We start from the raw sequence: 18,596 nt of genomic DNA, 5'->3' as shown, positions 1-18,596 counted from the left end.
CAAACGTATAATGAATCAATAGAACATTTGTAAAATGTACATAAAATGTGGAATTACAAAAAAATATCAAAATAATTATGAGCGGCCAAAAATCCCCGGTGAGAGACGGATATAATTTAGGAGCGCGATTGGAAAATCGCACAGAGCATTTGGATTTGTAGTCTTTTAGATTAAAGAGAAAGGTCATATTAGACGAGATAGAAATGCATTTCCCATCAGGCCTATGGATTGGGTGTCCATAACATCCTTATTGTTGTGGCGATAATCCTCTTTAGTAGTAATGGATGCTGTAATACTGGTATATATTATTACACTTGCGCTGAAACATAAAATACTTCATTTTTAGGCCACGGTTTGTTTGAAGTATTATATTGTAGATCAATCCTTCTCTTTCTCAGTTATCTAGAGTAACTAAGTTAGCTAGCTAGCATGTTAGCTGCAATTACTGTTAGCCTCAATAAGTTCAGAAACAAGGAGGTCAGCTAGCTAATTTGCAAGTGTGTACGTATTGACCTGCGGGCGGGGAAAAATGGCAAACCTCTTCCAAAGACAAAGTGGGGACAGGAATCAGAGGGATGCACGACGAGAGGGGACACTCAGAAGGGCATGAGCCGATAAAAACGGAAAAAGGATAATGATTTCGCGATACAGTAGGAGACTAGTATCGCACAATCTTGAGATGTAAGTAAAACAAGCTTGTTTGCTAATGAGCAAGCTTATCATTTTTTGCTAACAGTAATTTCTTTCATTCGAGATACTGATTTGGTAGCTAGCTAACCTAGATTGACTAACGCTACATTGTTGGTAAGTAATAGCTAACGTTAGCTAATGCACAGTCCATGATCGTATGACAATGTAAAATGAGAATGTATTGATCAGATCACATTTTTGTCAGCCTATTTGTCACACCAAGGTCAGTTTGCCTCCCTTACACAAAGGGATGGGATAGGATAATGTTTAATGCTTTAAATTGATTATGTAAAGTCCCACCTCATGCTTCACTCCTTGTTTGTTTGGGATTTTTGTGTAGAATCATATATCTATGTATCTGTCGATGCTATTGCTTACTCATGTTTAATAAAGCTGTATTTTCCTTTCTCTGCAGTCGGGGCATATCCCGAAGCAGCCTTGACCATCACCCTCTCCCAGAGGAGGAAGACAATGACTTCCTCCCCCAGCGCCTCCTCCATGACCTTCAGGAAGCTGTCCCCACTTACAACAGGTATGGCCTGTTCTCAAATAATCGGACGGGCGATACCAAATACACTTGTAGGGAGCAGCAATTTTGCTTTCACATATCCTGTTTAGATGCGTGAAGGCAAGGAGACAAAAAAGAGGGAGGTAGCCAGTTAGTTACATAATCTGGTCTAAATTATTCCCTCACACCCTCGACAACACACAACACTGTAATGTACAGCAACATGTAAACAATGTCTGTCCTCTTCTGCAGCTCGGAGACGACATCTGCAGCCTCTCGCCGGTCAGACTGTCCAACGGCCACTACTGGAGACACGACGCGGTCCTGGTCTGGGATCCACAGCTACACAGGGACGGGTATCTCTACAGAGAGAAGCTCTGTGTTCTCCTGGGGCTATGATGTGAGTCTCGCCTCACGTTCTCAGCTGGCAGTCTGAATCTTCCCATTCAATTGCCCTATGTTCTGAGTATTTTCAAGTGCTTAAGGTGCCTTCAGAAAGTATTCATACCCCTTGATTTATTCCACATTTTGTTGTGTTACAGCCTGAATTCAAAATGGATTCAATATATGTTTTTTCTCACCCATCTACACACAATACCCCATAATAACAAAGTGAAAACAGGCTGTGATTACAGCTGTGAGTCTTTATGGGTACGTCTCTAAGAGCTTTGCACACCTGGATTGCAGAATATTTGCACATTATTCATGTCACGTTGGTTGTTGATCTTTGTTAGACAGCCAAGTCTTGCCATAGATTTTCAAGGCGATTTAAGTCAAAACTGTAACTATGCCACTCAGGGACATTCAATGTAATCTTGGTAAACATCTCCAGTGTATATTTGGCCTTGTGTTTTAGGTTATTGTCCTGCTGAAAGGTGAATTTGTCTCCCAGTGTCTGTTGGAAAGCAGACTGAACCAGTTTTTCCTGTAGGATCTTGCCTGTGCTTAGCTCTAAGTTTATTTTTATCCTAAAAAACTCCCTTATCCTTGGCCATAACATAACATGATGCAGCCACCGCCTTCCTTGAAAATATGAAGAGTAGTAGTCAGTGATGTGTTGTGTATTCATAATGCTTTGTATTCAGGGCATAAAGTTCATTTCTTTGCCACATTGCCACAGGGTGCATGTTTTGGAATAGTTTTATTCTGTAGTCTTCCTTCTTTTAACTCATTTAGGTTAGTATTGTGGAGCAACTACAATGTCGTTGATCCATCCTCAGTTTTCTCCTATCACAGCCACTAAACCCTGTAACTGTTTTAAAATCACTGTAGGCCTCATGGTGAAATCCCTGCGAGGTTTCCTTCCTATCCGGCAACTGAGTTAGGAAGGACGCATGTGTATTTGTAGTGACTAGATGGGTGTATTGATACCCCATCCAAAGTGTTATTAATAACTTTACCATGCTCAAAGGGATGTTCAGTGTCTGCTTTTTTTACCCATCTACCAAAGGGTACCCTTCTTTGCGAGGCATTAGAAAACCTCCCTGGTCTTGGTGGTTGAACCTGTGTTTGAAATTCGCTGCTCAACTGAGGGACCTTACATACTTTTATATGTAAGGCAGAGTGTGTGCCTGCACAGGCAGGTTGTGTTTACTGTACAATATAAGTTAGGATTATAGGAGTATGACTCCTATGAGGCATTCTGAGGACATGGCTGTATATTTATATGTAAGTATTGAATCCCCGAGCTGACAAGGTAAAAATCTGTTGTTCTGCCCCTGAACAAGGCAGTTAACTCACTGTTCCCCGGTAGGCCGTCATTGTATATAAGAATTTGTTTTTAACTGACTTGTGTGGGGTACAGAGATGAGGTAGTCATTCAAAAATCATGGTCAACACTATTATTGCACACATTTTTACTGCTGAACAATTATAGGCTTGCCATAACAAAGGGGTTTAATACTTATCGACTCAAGGCATTTCAGCTTTACATTTTTATTTCATTTGAAAAAAAAAAAAAAAAAAAAAAACTTTGACATTATGGGGTATTGTGTGTAGGCCAGTGACACAATCTCAGTTTAATCCATTTTAAATTCAGGCTGTAACACAACAAAATGTGGAAAAAGTCAAGGGTTGTGAATACTTTCTGAGGGCACTAGCTAGGCCTAGCCATGCTGAATGCTACAACAGTCTTTTATACAGATTTCCATTAAATTAGCCTTACCATATTTTATTGTAATGATTTACAGTCTACTCTGTCTGCAGAGGTCAGTTCCCTCATGGTTTCACTTCATGGTGATTCTTAGCTTTCTAGAGCTTGCCCTCAGAAACTTTATAAAAACTCCATGATGTATTTACACACAGCCATGTCCTCAGAATGCCTCATAAGAGTCATAGTCCTAACTTATATTGTACAGTAAACACAACTTGCCTGTGCAGGCACACACTCTCTGTCTCTCACAAACATATGCACATGATACTACTTACTCCAGCATGATCGCTCATACACTGCCACACACACAGTTCCCTGGGAGCTCTTGGAGCCCATCGCCATGCACACTGTAGCTTGCTGTGAAATAAACAACTCAACGATGTGCTGCTAATATTTGATTAGCTTGAAAAGCAACTACCTTCTGTCATAGTGTTCCTCTGCAGGGCCTCCTCTCTCTCTACCTCTCTTTCTCTCTCCCTCCCTCCCTCAGGAATTTGACAAGGCGGCGTCGCAACAGGTGCAGCAGATGTTTGAGGAGATTGACGAGGAGCTTTATGAGGGGCGGGGTGGGGCGCATCTACGGGGGCTGCAAGATGAGTGTCATCAGTGGGCCTTCAGGTTCCCTCACCTACGGTGGGTCCTCACCCTACTGCCCCCTCACTTCTCACACACTGTCACACATTAGTGCCACTCTAGCCTTGTTCCTACACTCCTCGCCTGCATATGTATCACTGAAAGTACTTAGGGTGCAATAAAGGGATACCTCTTAAAAGAACAGTCCAATTTGAAAGTACCTAAGATGAATCTGTTTTAGATTTGTTTTCAAACCTAAAAAGAAACTACTTGCCACATAATTATAGGCTCAAAGCCCTTGGGCCCCATTCCCAATAATATACTCTTAATGATCGGCTATGAAAAGCCAACTGACATTTACTCCTGATTATTATTTGACCATGCTGGTCATTTATGAACATTTGAACATCTTGGCCATGTTCTGTTATAATCTCCACCCGGCACAGCCAGAAGAGGACTGGCCACCCCTCATAGCCTGGTTCCTCTCTAGGTTTCTTCCTAGGTTTTGGCCTTTCTAGGGAGTTTTTCCTAGCCGCCGTGCTTCTACACCTACATTGCTTGCTGTTTGGGGTTTTAGGCTGGGTTTCTGTACAGCACTTCGAGATATTAGCTGATGTACGAAGGGCTATATAAAATAAACTTGATTTGATAAACCATTGGCTCAGTGTGTGTGTGTGGGGGCTTAATACATTTTCTTATCGGTTGGATTCATTTAGGTTGTAATCACTGTTTGACCCCCTCCACCCTGCTATGTGAACCCACAGGATTCTGGGTAGTCAGCTGGTGTGTCCCAGTGACGAGGGCTTCCAGTGGTACGCCACTTCAGGGGAGGGGACCGGGACAGCCAGCAGCAGTGCAGCTGGACAAAAGGACAGCATCAGTAGCAAGCCCCAGGACAAGGACAAGCCTGGCCCCTGCACAGAGTGAGCACTGACTACCGATGGTGTTAACCCATCAATTATGGATGTCCGTTTGCTTTGTGGTTTTGTGACCTACATACTGTGTGGCTTGTCAAACAGCAAGTCAACTTACTTAAGTCAGCGTGTGTAAGTTACAAGGCGTCAGTTGCGATTTTAGCATGTAAATCTTGGTGGGGCAACGTTAGCCCAACGTGGCCCACGTTTTTTTAGATGCATGCCAGCAAACCCACTACACAACACTTAACAATATACACTGCTCAAAAAAATAAAGGGAACACTTAAACAACACAATGTAACTCCAAGTCAATCACACTTCTGTGAAATCAAACTGTCCACTTAGGAAGCAACACTGATTGACAATAAATTGCACATGCTGTTGTGCAAATGGAATAGACAAAAGGTGGAAATTATAGGCAATTAGCAAGACACCCCCCAAAACAGGAGTGATTCTGCAGGTGGGGACCACAGACCACTTCTCAGTTCCTATGCTTCCTGGCTGATGTTTTGGTCACTTTTGAATGCTGGCGGTGCTCTCACTCTAGTGGTAGCATGAGACGGAGTCTACAACCCACACAAGTGGCTCAGATAGTGCAGTTCATCCAGAATGGCACATCAATGCGAACTGTGGTAAAAAGGTTTGCTGTGTCTGTCAGCGTAGTGTCCAGAGCATGCAGGTCGCTACCAGGAGACAGGCCAGTACAGCAGGAGACGTGGAGGAGGCCGTAGGAGGGCAACAACCCAGCAGCAGGACCGCTACCTCCGCCTTTGTGCAAGGAGGTGCACTGCCAGAGCCCTGCAAAATGACCTCCAGCAGGCCACAAATGTGCATGTGTCTGCTCAAACGGTCAGAAACAGACTCCATGAGGGTGGTATGAGGGCCCGACGTCCACAGGTGGGGGTTGTGCTTACAGCCTAACACCGTGCAGGACGTTTGGCATTTGCCAGAGAACACCAAGATTGGCAAATTCGCCACTGGCGCCCTGTGCTCTTCACAGATGAAAGCAGGTTCACACTGAGCACATGAGCACATGTGACAGACGTGACAGAGTCTGGAGACGCTGTGGAGAACGTTCTGCTGCCTGCAACATCCTCCAGCATGACCGGGTTGGCGATGGGTCAGTCATGGTGTGGGGTGGCATTTCTTTGTGGGGCCGCACAGCCCTCCATGTGCTCGCCAGAGGTAGCCTGACTGCCATTAGGTACCGAGATGAGATCCTCAGACCCCTTGTGAGACCATATGCTGACACATGCACATTTGTGGCCTGCTGGAGGTCATTTTGCAGGGCTCTGGCAGTGCACCTCCTTGCACTAAGGCGGAGGTAGCGGTCCTGCTGCTGGGTTGTTGCCCTCCTACGGCCTCCTCTACGTCTCCTGATGTACTGGCCTGTCTCCTGGTAGCGCCTGCATGCTCTGGACACTACGCTGACAGACACAGCAAACCTTTTTACCACAGTTCGCATTGATGTGCCATTCTGGATGAACTGCACTACCTGAGCCACTTGTGTGGGTTGTAGACTCCGTCTCATGCTACCTCTAGAGTGAGAGCACCGCCAGCATTCAAAAGGGACCAAAACATCCGCCAGGAAGCATAGGAACTGAGAAGTGGTCTGTGGTCCCCACCTGCAGAATCACTCCTGTTTTGGGTGGTGTCTTGCTAATTGCCTATAATTTCCACCTTTTGTCTATTCCATTTGCACAACAGCATGTGCAATTTATTGTCAATCAGTGTTGCTTCCTAAGTGGACAGTTTGATTTCACAGAAGTGTGATTGACTTGGAGTTACATTGAGTTGTTTAAGTGTTCCCTTTATTTTTTTGAGCAGTGTATTAATTGCAATATAACTCTGACACACTTAGGGCCTACATAAAGCTGTCCCAACAGCAGTCCCAACACTTGGCTATCAGTGGAGCCTTGTCTGGCAGCGAAACAGTTCATTCAGCCACATTTAATGCCTTAAAAAAACACAGCTGATATGGCTGACTTGCTTAAACAAATGTGGTTTCTACTAACAATTGAGATGTACCAACAAAGGCATAAGAGGTCGACGAGCGGATAAGAGGCAATCCTTAATTTTGATTAAGATATTAATGAGCGAGCTAGGACAGACGTAGTCAACATAACTATTTGTTCAGCACTTTTGAAATGTACAGCGACAGAATTCAGAACACGGCCGTTCTTACAGTGTTCTCCCTGTACATCAAGTCAGAACCGTAGTTTAAATAAAGGGGGCATATAAGCAGACAATGAAAGCTCTTACAATATTCAATGATTACATTCTCTAAAACCGGCTATAGGCTACATGTGCACCACCAAGTCAGAACAGTAGGTGAAATTAGGAGGGGAAAAGGGACCACATTTTTAAGGTGAGGCACATGGGCTACTAACAGCTTACTACACAACATACACTTTAGTATTACTTTCTTAGCTACAGTATACATATCTCCCAGGCATATTTCATCATTTATGCAGCAGCATACAATACATCTTTTGACTCACCTTGTTGTGCTCACTTGAACAAGAAGGCGGTGCAGCTGTCCATCGTGGGCAAATTCTGTCATCAAAGTCTGGCATTATCTGGATTTACAGTTCTTTCAAGACAACTGGGAACTTGGGGGGGGGGGATCAAAGGCGAATCATGATGACGTCAGTGATCTTCAGGTCGGAGCTCTAGAAAGAGGCCCGAATTCCAGACTTGCAATTCCGAGTTGGATGAACATTCCAAACCTATCTTTTTTAGCTAGTTTTTTTCAGAGTTCCCAGTTGTCTTGAACGCACTGAAGTCAGATTTCCCAGTTCCGAGTTAACAGTTTAGAGCGCGGCAGAAATCATGCTGGATTGAGAGCATGGACAATGTTGAATGTTTATCATTTTAAGCTTGGAAAAGAGACCCTTAAACCCAGAATTGGGACCACACACCCATTTCACTGAATAGCAGGCTAGTGATTGCTTTGAAATGCTTGCAGTTAGCCACTGATTCCTTCCAAACCACTCATTGTTGAGTTTGCAATCTCTAACTTGTTGTGTAATGTTTATGTCCAATGTCCAATACATTTTATCTATAATTTCACTTCATTTCTCTCCATATGACAAGGATTAAAACTACTGGATTTGCCAGTAGATTGTCGACTTGATTCAAGATTTTAAAAGTATGATGTTGACATGATCAGTCCAATCAAAGCTGCTGTAGATATGTGGTTTGACATCATTTTATCTGTGGGCAATGACCTTGAGCCTTCTTGGATGGGCACTTCTAATGTAACTCTAATTGCAGCACCCAAAGGGCTTGAATTTTTGAGCTCTACCCTTAGATTTGGCGGTGACGTAGTGTCCCAATGAGTGACAGAACACTGAGCCAATCACAGCTCAACTAGAGAACGTTACCAACACCTACGCTCCGTATTTTCCGCTGGCTGCCCCACCACCACAGAAAGCATTGAGCTAGGCCTTACTCGAGAAACAAACTTCAAATTTTAGCTATGTGGCTTTATTACCTCATAAAAAATACAAATACAACATTTTTACATTGCTTGCAAACTCATGTGACACTTATTAATGCCAAAATAACATGCAAAACAGGCATCCCCCCAAAATATATAAAATAATATGTACTATTTTATTTATTTTTTGCAAGGCGTACATGTACTGGCTAGGCTAGCTAGGCTACTTTGGCTAGCCAAAAAATTAGTACTGATGCTTTTTAGGAACCGTGTTGTGTGTCCAGTCTGTGTGTGCAGGGTAGGAAGGCTGTGCTGTCCAGGCCCAGTGCGGATGTTGACCACCCCCCTGGTACTCCCAGTGGATCCAGAGGTCATGACAGGCCCAGGGTGATCGAGGCTGAAGGCCTGATGGAGGAGTACCTGGCCTTTGACTGCAGGGATTTGTAGGTCACCTCCCGGCTCTCCTGTTTAGTACCCTACAGTATATCTATAGGGGCATGTCAAACACTTTACAGTATGGTGCACTTGATTGAGCTTGTTGCCTACTTTTGGGATTACTCTAAGGGTACCAAGTAACCTAAAACCAAGCTCAGTATTTGACAACTTTGCCCAGGTCTGTTGTGTTGATGGTTTAATCTATGGTTTGACCTTTACAGGGATGACAAGTGGGAGCGGGGCTGCATGGGGGCTGGTCGGCGGCAGTACGGCCTGCCTCCGGTGTCTCCCTACCGCTGTCACAGACAGGCAGTCCTCGACCTGCTGTTTGACGATGTGTGGCGAGAGCTGTTTGGCTGGATGGAGGAGCTGGTCCGCAGGCACTGGGAGGGCTGTGTGTCAGGTAGAACCACAGGGCAATGTCTTATAGGCAACGTTGAGTCATACATTAGAGTTCTGTTACTCAACAAAGAGACTTGCCATTTACTTTTAAACCAACAAATCCATCATTGCCAAATGATGCCATCCCCACTGCATAATCTGTTGCTTGAGCCTGTGTTGACCGTATTCTGAATCCTCTTTTTGACAGATGATGAGAAAAATGCAGTGAACTTCAGCCCATCCCAGTCAGATGCTCAGAACCCTTTCCAGCTCCTGTCCACACTGCCCACCCAGAGCAGGGTGCCCCAGCTATCAGGAACCCCGCAACCCCAGGTCAGTGCCCTGAGAGGTTGGAGAAGGACCACCAATGGGTCTACCTCCCAACAGAGTGGAGAATCCTACTGTTAAGATGTAGGATTTAGATCAATAGGATATGTTACTACTAAGCACTGTGAATGGACTCTATAATAACCTTCAGATTAGTTTGAGAGTTTAGGCTTAGTTCTCAAAACTGGAAACACAGTCACACACTGATGCTGAATTGTTTTCCACTGCTGTCAGGAGTTTTTCTCACTCTGTTTTAAGGCTATCAGATAGTTCATTAACTTTAATCCTTTTTTCTTTCCTTCTTTTTGCCCCCTACTCTTTCTTGTTCCTTGGTCTGTTCCACACCCTTCTAACCACCAATCTGTTCTTCCTTACTACCTCCTTTTCTCTCTCTCACTCTCTCATTTGGTCATCCGTTTTTCCCCCAAAGACCACAAAATCAAGGGGCTCAAAGCACAAGCCCAGGCGGAAATCCAAAAAGCTGAAAAAATCATCCACTGTATGCAACTCTCACCTAGAGGCAAAATGTTGCCGATCGACGCCATCCACAGCGGCATGTTTTTATTCATTCTTAGACTGAATGTGCTTGTGCCTGTTGAATAACTCAAACCATACCAATTTTAGTCACTTTCTTACTTCTTAACCAACTGTTGAGTTTATTTATTTTTTACACCCGTCTGTCTTTTAAAAAAATGTTTCAATGACAATTTTGGAATGCTTTTACTTCTTGCTTTAATTAAATGTTTTGTCTAATTGTTTGTTTGGTCTCAAGTGGGTGGTTGTAGGTCCTCTCCACTTGGTTGCATGTAGAAAGGCTGAGTTGGGGCTAAGGTGACGTGCAAGTGTCCTTAGTGATAATGAGGTGGCTAGTTTTTTTAGGTGAATGACCACTTTAGCTGAATGACTCTTACTCTGTATCGCTTTCTGCCTCCCTCCCTCCTACAGTCCAGTCGGGTTACAGTAGAGGCGGCGGTGACACATCACAACCTCAACGAACTCATAGTCATCCACGGCATCCCCCTGCAGCAGAGGAACCTGGGATTGATGGAGAGAGCCCAGTATGGAGACCATAAGTACTGATCATACTCCTGCTGATACTATAATAATCTTTATTAGTATTATTATTTAGTATAAGAATCTTTTGTGTTATAATTTAGTATAAGAATCTTTATTAGTAGAGTGTAGCATTAGGAGCTAACTCTAGGGGTCAACCACTCATCACCTCTTATCGTCTTATTAAATAAGAGGTGTAGAGACGGTTATTAGCTATGGATATGTAGGTGTGTATGCATATCTTACTTTGAGTAAAGATTAATTGCTTCCTTTTCCTTCTTAGGGACCCTGAGGAGAGGGTGATGACCCATAGGCCAGGGTCCACCGTGATTCCGTCTAGCAAGCCACGTCCTCGCCGGGTGCTAGAGCAGAGCTCCTCCTCCCTGTCCCGCCCTGCCCAGTCGGCGAGACGCCGTAACCTGCCTCCGCGCACCCTTTTGCCCCTGGTTCCCAGCCTGACGCAGTCCAGTGCCGCTGGCTCCATGGATGAGGTCATCCGTGGGACTCGCCTGTGAGTTAACTTAAAGAGGGTTACCCAATCTCCATCTGGTCCCTGTCCTCCTCCATGTACACCCCTCCCTCCTCGCTCTTCTTCTCCTATCGCTCTGAAGCTGGAGAACCGTCTGTGCAGAGAGATTACTTTGAAAGTGGTTTGCCTTTTAACTTGTGCCTTGTGGCGTTCTGTTCAGCAGAATGGAGGGGAAGGGATGTGAGGAATTGTGTGTGTGTGTGTGACTGACTAAGTACGCTAACAGATGAACTTGTCATGAACCTTGAGTTGAACAATATCTGTGTGGAGCATATAATTTACCCTTGTGTGGAGTGCGATTTCAGTCTGCTCCATGTTAAAGGGACTTGTGTAACTTTATAGAAAGCGTGGAAGGTGAACAGAGTTGTTACTCTCTCCAGACCCACAGCCAGTGACCGCCTGGCCTCTCCTCCGATGCCTCTGAGCAGGAACACACTCCTTCCTCCCATCGGCTCAGGGGACGCTGAGCCCAGGCACTCTGGACAGCACTTCAGACCTACTCAGGTATGGGATGAGTAAAACTGCATTCTAGTTGTACATCTTGAACTGACTTGATAAAACACTTAATACTATCACCTGCTAAAAACACAACGCAATTATATTTTGTGTAGCGGCATAGACACTCGTCCAGTCGTGCCCACAGTGCTGTTACAGATGAGGCAGGTAGTTTGCTTCCTCGGGATCGGCATCATCAATTGGACGTATTCTCCCGACCCAACACCACCCACACCTACAGGGTATGGCTATAGTCACACATGGTAGTCACACATTATTACCACTACAGCATGATTTTGTTATATTTTGTAGGTTTATTTTGTAAAGGATGAATATGTTTGCCTGCGTCCCAGTCATTGAGATTTAACTCTGGGTTCTGTTGCAGTCGGACACCCCTTACCGCCGCTCCTTCACGGTGCTGGACAACATTGGACAGGGACGTCCTGGCAGGGCATCTGTGGGTACAGGTGGGCACCTCGTTTTACATTGCATACTGTACACATTTTCTACACATTTATTTTTGTGACTGACTGATTGAGTCTCTGTCTGGTTTCCTGGCAGACTCTCTGGGAATTGGAGTGACGGGCATCAGTCTGGGCATCAGCAGCTCCTCCTTCCTGGACTCCTTTGCCCACCACACCCTGGGCCACTCCCCCATTGAAGATGAGGAGGAGCCTGACACAGAAGCCCCTCAGCCAGGTCAGTAGGCACCTCCAATTGTCCTCATCATTTCTAAAAGGCTGTGGCTGTGGATCTGACCTTTATTTACCCAGACTAAAGATCCCGAAGCTTCTACGCTTGTGTTTATTCACTACTTTATGCTTTCTCTGCTCTACTTGTAAAGAACAGTCTACTCTGGCGAACAGGTCTCGTTTAATAAAGTTAGATCAAAGCTGAATCAATGTCTGCAAGATCACATAATATAAAATCATAGTATAACATTACTGTAAAACAAAATCACCACTGCATTTTTCTTTCATGTGGCCAAAACTCAACAGGGCGCGCCACTAGGCAAAATACACAGGTAGGCTATGCTACAGTTTGCACCATTTGCTCAAAAATGTGCTCACTGAACATCATTCAAAACACCACTGTATAACTCAAGAAGATCTAAATGCATATTCCCATGAAACTGATTGAGATAAAATGGTTGGTAAAACTTGAAATTATCATTCACGATTGACAGTGGGAAATGTGAAGGGAAGGAGACCTCAAAAATGTGTGTATAAAGTAGAGGTAAAGAGGCACATAAGCAGAACGGACGGTGATCCGCACATGCCCCGACGCTTCGGGACCTTTAATCCATGAAAAAAAGATCTGCGGCCACTCCGTTAATAAAACATGTCGCTGGGTTGTGTTTGGTAATTAAGTATGTTTGAGAGAGTTTGGTCGTAGCCTCTGGTTACGAGGAAAGTAGTTATCTTCAAATAGAGACGAATTTAACTATCAATGATCATTAACACTTGTCTTCTTTGTCCTGATCCCCTCTCTTCTCAGCTCTACTGGTGCCTGTTTCAGTCCCAGCAAGCTCCCACAACCGGGGTGGCTTCATGTCCCGCAGTAGCAGACCTGGGTTGTAGCTGCTTTGACCTCGCCCACCTCCACCTTCTCCAACCCCACTCTCCTCAGCACAGCAGGGTGCAAGCCCTGCTTCCGATCCCAACGGTGCCCTCAAACGACACTTTATACAGAAGCAGATCTTTTGTACAATGTACTGTTTGGTGTTTTTATTTATTGATGCTTTTTGTTTTTCAAGAGCCTTATTTTTGTATTTTGGAACTCAGCTTACCTGGCTGCCAAAGATAGTAAACTGTCTCATTTACCACATGTATGTTGGTATGTACTCTACCGTTAAAAAGTTTGGGGTCACTTAGAAATGTCCTTGTTTTTGAAAGAAAAGCTATTTTTTTGTCCATTAAAGTAACATCAAATTGATCAGAAATGCAATGTAGACATTGTTAATGTTGTAAATGACTATTGTAGCTGGAAACTGCAGATTTTTTTATGAAATATCTACATAGGCGTACAGAGGCCTTTATCAGTAACCATCACTCCTGTGTTCCAATGGCACGTTGTGTTAGCTAATCCAAGTTTATAATTTTAAAAGGTCAATTGATCATTAGAAAATTGCAAAATGGTTATGTTAGCACAGCTGAAAACTGTTGTTCTGATTAAAGAAGCAATAAAACTGGCTTTCCTTAGAATAGTTGAGTATCTGGAGCATCAACATTTGTAGGTTCGTTTACAGGCCCAAAATGGCCAAAAACAAAGAACTTCTGAAACTCGTCGGTCTATTCTTGTTCTGAGAAATGAAGGCTATTCCGTGCGAGAAATTGCCAAGAAACTGAATATCTCATACTACGCTGTGTACTACTCAGCGCCAACTGGCCCTAACCAGAATAGAAAGAGGAGTGGGAGGCCCCGGTGCACAACTGAGCAAGAGGACAAGTACATTAGTGTCTAGTTTGAGAAACAGATGCCTCACAAGTCCTCAACTGGCAGCTTCATTAAATAGTACCCGCATAACACCAGTCTCAACGTCAACAGTGAAGTGGCGACTCCGGGATGTTGGCCTTCTAGTCAGAGTTGCAAAGAAAAAGCCATGTCAGACTGGCCAATAAAAAGATGAAGATGGGCAAAAGAACACAGACACTGGACAGAGGAAGATTGGATAAAAGTGTTATAGACAGACTAATCAAAGTTTGAGCTGTTCGGATCACAAAGAAGAACATTCGTGAGATTCACAAAAAATGGAAAGATGCTGGAGGCCTGCTTGACACCATCTGTCAAGCATGGTGGAGGCAATGTGATGGTCTGTGGGTGCTTTGGTGGTGGTAAAGTTGGAGATTTGTACAGGGTGAAAGGGATCTTGAAGAAGGAAGGATTTCACTCCATTTTGCAATGCCATACCCTGTGGACGGCTCTTAATTTGAGCCAATTTCCTCCTACAACAGGACACAGCTCGAAACTTTGCAAAAACGATTTAGGGAAGAGGCAGTCAGCTGGTTTTCTGTCTATAATGGAGTGGCCTGCACAGTCACCGGATCTCAACCCTATTGAGCTGTTGTGGGAGCAGCTTGACCGTATGGTACGTAAGAAGTGCCCATCAAGCCAATCCAACTTGTGGGAGGTGCTTCAGGAAGCATGAGGTGAAATCTCTTCAGATTACCTCAACAAATTGACAACTGGAATGCCAAAGGTCTGCAAGACTGTAATTGCTGCAAATGGAGGATTCTTTGACGAAAGCAAAGTTTGAAGGACACAATTACTATTTCAATTAAAAATCATTATTTATAACCTTGTCATCGTCTTGACTATTTCCTATTCATTTTGCAACTCATTTCATGTATGTTTTAATGGAAAACAAGGACATTTCTAAGTGACCGCAAACTTTTGAACGGTATTGTATGTACTGTGTACTGTATCTATGGTTTGGATGTATATGTGTGAATGTTTATTGTCTGTTCTTTTCTCTGATCTATCTCTATACTCTTAAGTGATTCTATGCAGGTAATGGGAAGTCAAACGCATTTTGCACACTGACACGCTTCGTCAGGCTGCTTTGTACTTTTCTAAGGCCATGATTTTTTATTTTCCCATGTAAAAAAGACGAGCACAAAACCTCTGGGTTTCACATAGCATACCTTAACAGGAGGAGACAAGACAAGCCTTAGACGCTAACTAAATGGGTAGGTATTTGGTGTTTTCCTCACAAGCCTTTTTGTGATGAGGGCTTAGTGTAAGCCACAGTAGACATGTGAGGGAATAGAGGGGCTGTATTAGTACTGGGACAATTCACCTCACTGCAGTAGAAGCCATATGTTGTTTTCAGCAGAGGGACTAGCTGAGCCTAGATCAGTCAGGCAATTTTTATATAAATATGTGAAAGATGTGTGACTAGAGGGCATGCAGGTAACAAGTTTTAATACAAATTTGACCTTCTACCTTGTCTTAACTTCAAGGTTTTGTGCAGGGAAACGTGTAAGTTTTCTGCTAAATGTAATAGGGTTTTATAAGCACATTTATGTTTCTAGTCCCTTGTGCTTAACACAAGATATATTGGCGCCCCTTTGCATTTCCAAATTATGACTGAGATGGAAGGTTCTTATGTATATTTTCCAAAACAGAACTGCAGGTCCCCTTCTATTTCTATGGCTTCAACAACACAGGAGCACCAACTAACATGGAGGTATTTGACTTCTTTATAGAGTTAGGTTGCACTGAATGGTCTCCCTTGTAGATGGCATTAATAAAGCTTGAAATGCAGCATAGTTCTGTATGGATTCCTTTTGAAGTTTATCCCAGTATTTTATATAGAATAATAAAGATGTGTATTCAAATACATATAATTATTGAATTGCCTCTCAAGGTTGTTGGATTATACACCTTAACATAAAACACCTCAAATACAAAATGCTATGTTTGACATGTGATAGTTATAAAGTACTAGTGTATAAAGATACTTTAAATTCGACCAACAGTATAACAGGATAAAAATTGCACTAACTAACAACTAAGTAACATTTGGTGTGGATGCATATGGAATACACAAGTTGCTGCCGACATGAATCTATCTAAAATGACTTACAACACTAAACAAAAATATATACACATAATGTAAAGTGTTGGTTCCATGTTTCATGAGCTGAAATAAAAGTTCCCAGAAATGTTCCATAAGCACAAAAAGCTTATTAATCTCCAATTTTGTGCACAAATTTGTTTACCTCCCTGTTAGTGAGCATTTCTCCTTCGCCAGGATAATCCATCCAACTGACAGGTGTGGCATATTAAAAAGCTGATTAAACAGCATGATCATTACATAGGTCACCTTTGCTGGGGACAATAAAAGGCCACTATAAAATGTGCAGTTTTGTCACACAACACAAAGCCACACGTCTCAAGTATGAGGGAGCGTGCAATTGGCATACTGACTGCAGGAGTGTCCACCAGAGCTGTTGCCAGAGAATTGAATGATAATTTCTCTACCATAAGCCACCTCCAACGTCATTTTGGAGAATTTGGCAGTACGTCCAACCGGCCTCACAACCACGGACCACGTGCAACCACGCCAGCCCACATCCGGCTTCTTAACCTGCGGGATCGTCTGAGATCAGACCCTGAACAGCTGATGAATGTGTGGTTTTGTACAACCAAAGAGTTTCTGACAGTTTGTGCAGAAGTTATCTCAGGGAAGCAGGCATAAGCTACAGACAACAAACACATTTGCATTTTATCGATGGTATGCACAGAGATACCGTGACGAGATCCTGAAGCCCTTTGTCGTGCCATTCATCCGCCATGCATCACCTCATGTTTCAGCATGATAATGCTCGTCCCCATGTTGCAAAGATCTGTACACAATTCCTGGATGCTGAAAATGCTCTTGATCGACGCCTACGACGGCATGTTCCAGTTCCAGTTCTAGTTCACACCACAGATGCGGAGATCATCCGTTCACCTACTTTGCGTCTCACAAAGACACGGTTGGAACCAAAATTTGTGCTCATCAGACCAAAGGACAGATTTCCACCGGTCTAATGTCTATTTCTCGTGTTTCTTGGCCCAAGCAAGTCTTTTTAGTGGTTTCTTTGCAGCAATTAGACCACGAAGGCCTGATTCACGCAGTCTCCTCTGAACAGTTGATGTTGAGATGTGTCTATTACTTGAACTATGTGGGCTGCAATTTCTGAGGCTGGTAACTCTAATGAACTTATCCTCTGCAGCAGAGGTAACTCTGGGTCTTACTTTCCTGTTGCAGTCCTCATGAGAGTCAGTTTCATAATAGTCCTTGATGTTTTTTGCGACTGCACTTGAAGAAACGTTCAAAGTTCTTGACATTTTCCGGATTGACTGACCTTCATGTCTCAAAGTAATGATGGACTGTCGTTTCTCTTTGCTTATTTGAGCTGTTCTTGCCATAATATAGACTTGGTCTTTTACCAAATAAGGCTATCTTCTGTATACCACCCCTACCTCATCACAACACAACTGATTGGCTCAAATGCATTAAGAAGGAAAGAAATTCCACAAATTACTTTTAACAAGGCACACCTGTTAATTGAAATGCATTTCAGGTGACTACCACATGAAGCTGGTTGAGAGAATGCCAAGAGTGTGCAAAGCTGTCATCAAGGCAAAGTGTGGCTTCTTTGAAGAATCTCAAATATAAAATAGATTTGTTTAACACTTTTTTTGTTACTACATGATTCCATGTGTGTTATTTCATAATTTGAATGTCTTCACTATTATACTACAATGTACAAAAATAGTAAAAATAAAGAAAAACCCTTGAATGAGTAGGTGTGTCCAAACTTTTGACTGGTACTGTGTATATATAGTGTCCTTTATTCAAGGGTTTGAAGACTTTTTTCCTTTCCCTCTTGTTTTGGCATTCCTCCCTTTTTGGAGTATTTGTTTGAACTGTAGATTACCCCTTTAACCTTAAATTGTCCCCTACCTCGCATACAACACAACCATTCATTGACTGAGGTATAAAAGAAGGCACACAACTCACCTAGCTAGCTAGCTAGTTAGGTTGATAGCTGACAGTAGCCAACAAATTGATAAGTAAAGTTACCATACTTGCTAGCTAACGCATAGTTGCGTACTACAGAATAACTATTTTCTTAATTGTTGGGCACCACAAAGTAGTTCAAAGTAATTCAAAACAGATCTTGGCTGTAAAAGTTATTTACAATAACGTATCAAAACCTACCAGTCTTCTTTATCAAAACTGTCGAAGTAGCTAGCTGACTCAAAATTTCACTTGCTTTGTTTACAAAATGTGGTGCTCTGTCCTGTCAACAGAGTGTAGGTTAAGGGTCAGCATACATAGGTTTGGTTTGTTCATAGCAGAAATCAGCTAGGTGAAGCAAAGTTCTGCGCTTGCATACTCCCTAACATTTTTTTTTTTTAAAGCGGCAATATTACTGTTTTTCCCTCTTGCGCCACCGTAGCAACAACAGCCATAACACTTCCTGAAACAAGTTAAATAGTTCAGCAGAACAGCCCTTAGGGGAGGGAGTTATCACACAATAATCCCTGGGATCAAGGGCCTTGCTGCTTTTATATAATGGTTGCCAAAATATTTATAAAA

At 43.2% G+C, this 18,596-nt stretch overlaps 1 protein-coding gene across 4 annotated transcripts; it reads left to right on the top strand.

The window, feature by feature from the left end:
* Positions 1 to 205: 205 nt before the first annotated feature.
* Positions 206 to 15,857, top strand: LOC129857867 (protein FAM149B1-like). Of its 4 annotated transcripts, none has more exons than XM_055926536.1 (16): positions 206 to 681; positions 1,106 to 1,222; positions 1,451 to 1,598; positions 3,841 to 3,983; positions 4,688 to 4,846; positions 8,565 to 8,723; positions 8,937 to 9,118; positions 9,305 to 9,429; positions 9,854 to 9,976; positions 10,369 to 10,481; positions 10,760 to 10,987; positions 11,386 to 11,509; positions 11,617 to 11,742; positions 11,886 to 11,967; positions 12,062 to 12,199; positions 12,998 to 15,857. In XM_055926536.1, exons 1-16 carry the CDS (start codon positions 635 to 637, stop codon positions 13,078 to 13,080), a joined length of 2,097 nt encoding a protein of 698 aa, XP_055782511.1. In that variant the 5' UTR covers positions 206 to 634; the 3' UTR covers positions 13,081 to 15,857. The 4 variants fall into 4 exon arrangements, with proteins under 4 accessions (XP_055782511.1, XP_055782502.1, XP_055782528.1 ...); XM_055926527.1 differs by having other exon boundaries at positions 10,369 to 10,496; XM_055926553.1 differs by lacking the exon at positions 4,688 to 4,846 and having other exon boundaries at positions 10,369 to 10,496.
* Positions 15,858 to 18,596: the final 2,739 nt, after the last annotated feature.

This window comes from Salvelinus fontinalis, chromosome 1 (genome assembly GCF_029448725.1).
Source record: "Salvelinus fontinalis isolate EN_2023a chromosome 1, ASM2944872v1, whole genome shotgun sequence".
NCBI classification, from domain to species: domain Eukaryota; kingdom Metazoa; phylum Chordata; class Actinopteri; order Salmoniformes; family Salmonidae; genus Salvelinus; species Salvelinus fontinalis.
The sequence above is the reverse complement of the archived record's forward strand: the minus strand, read 5'-3'. Positions and strand labels throughout refer to the sequence as shown.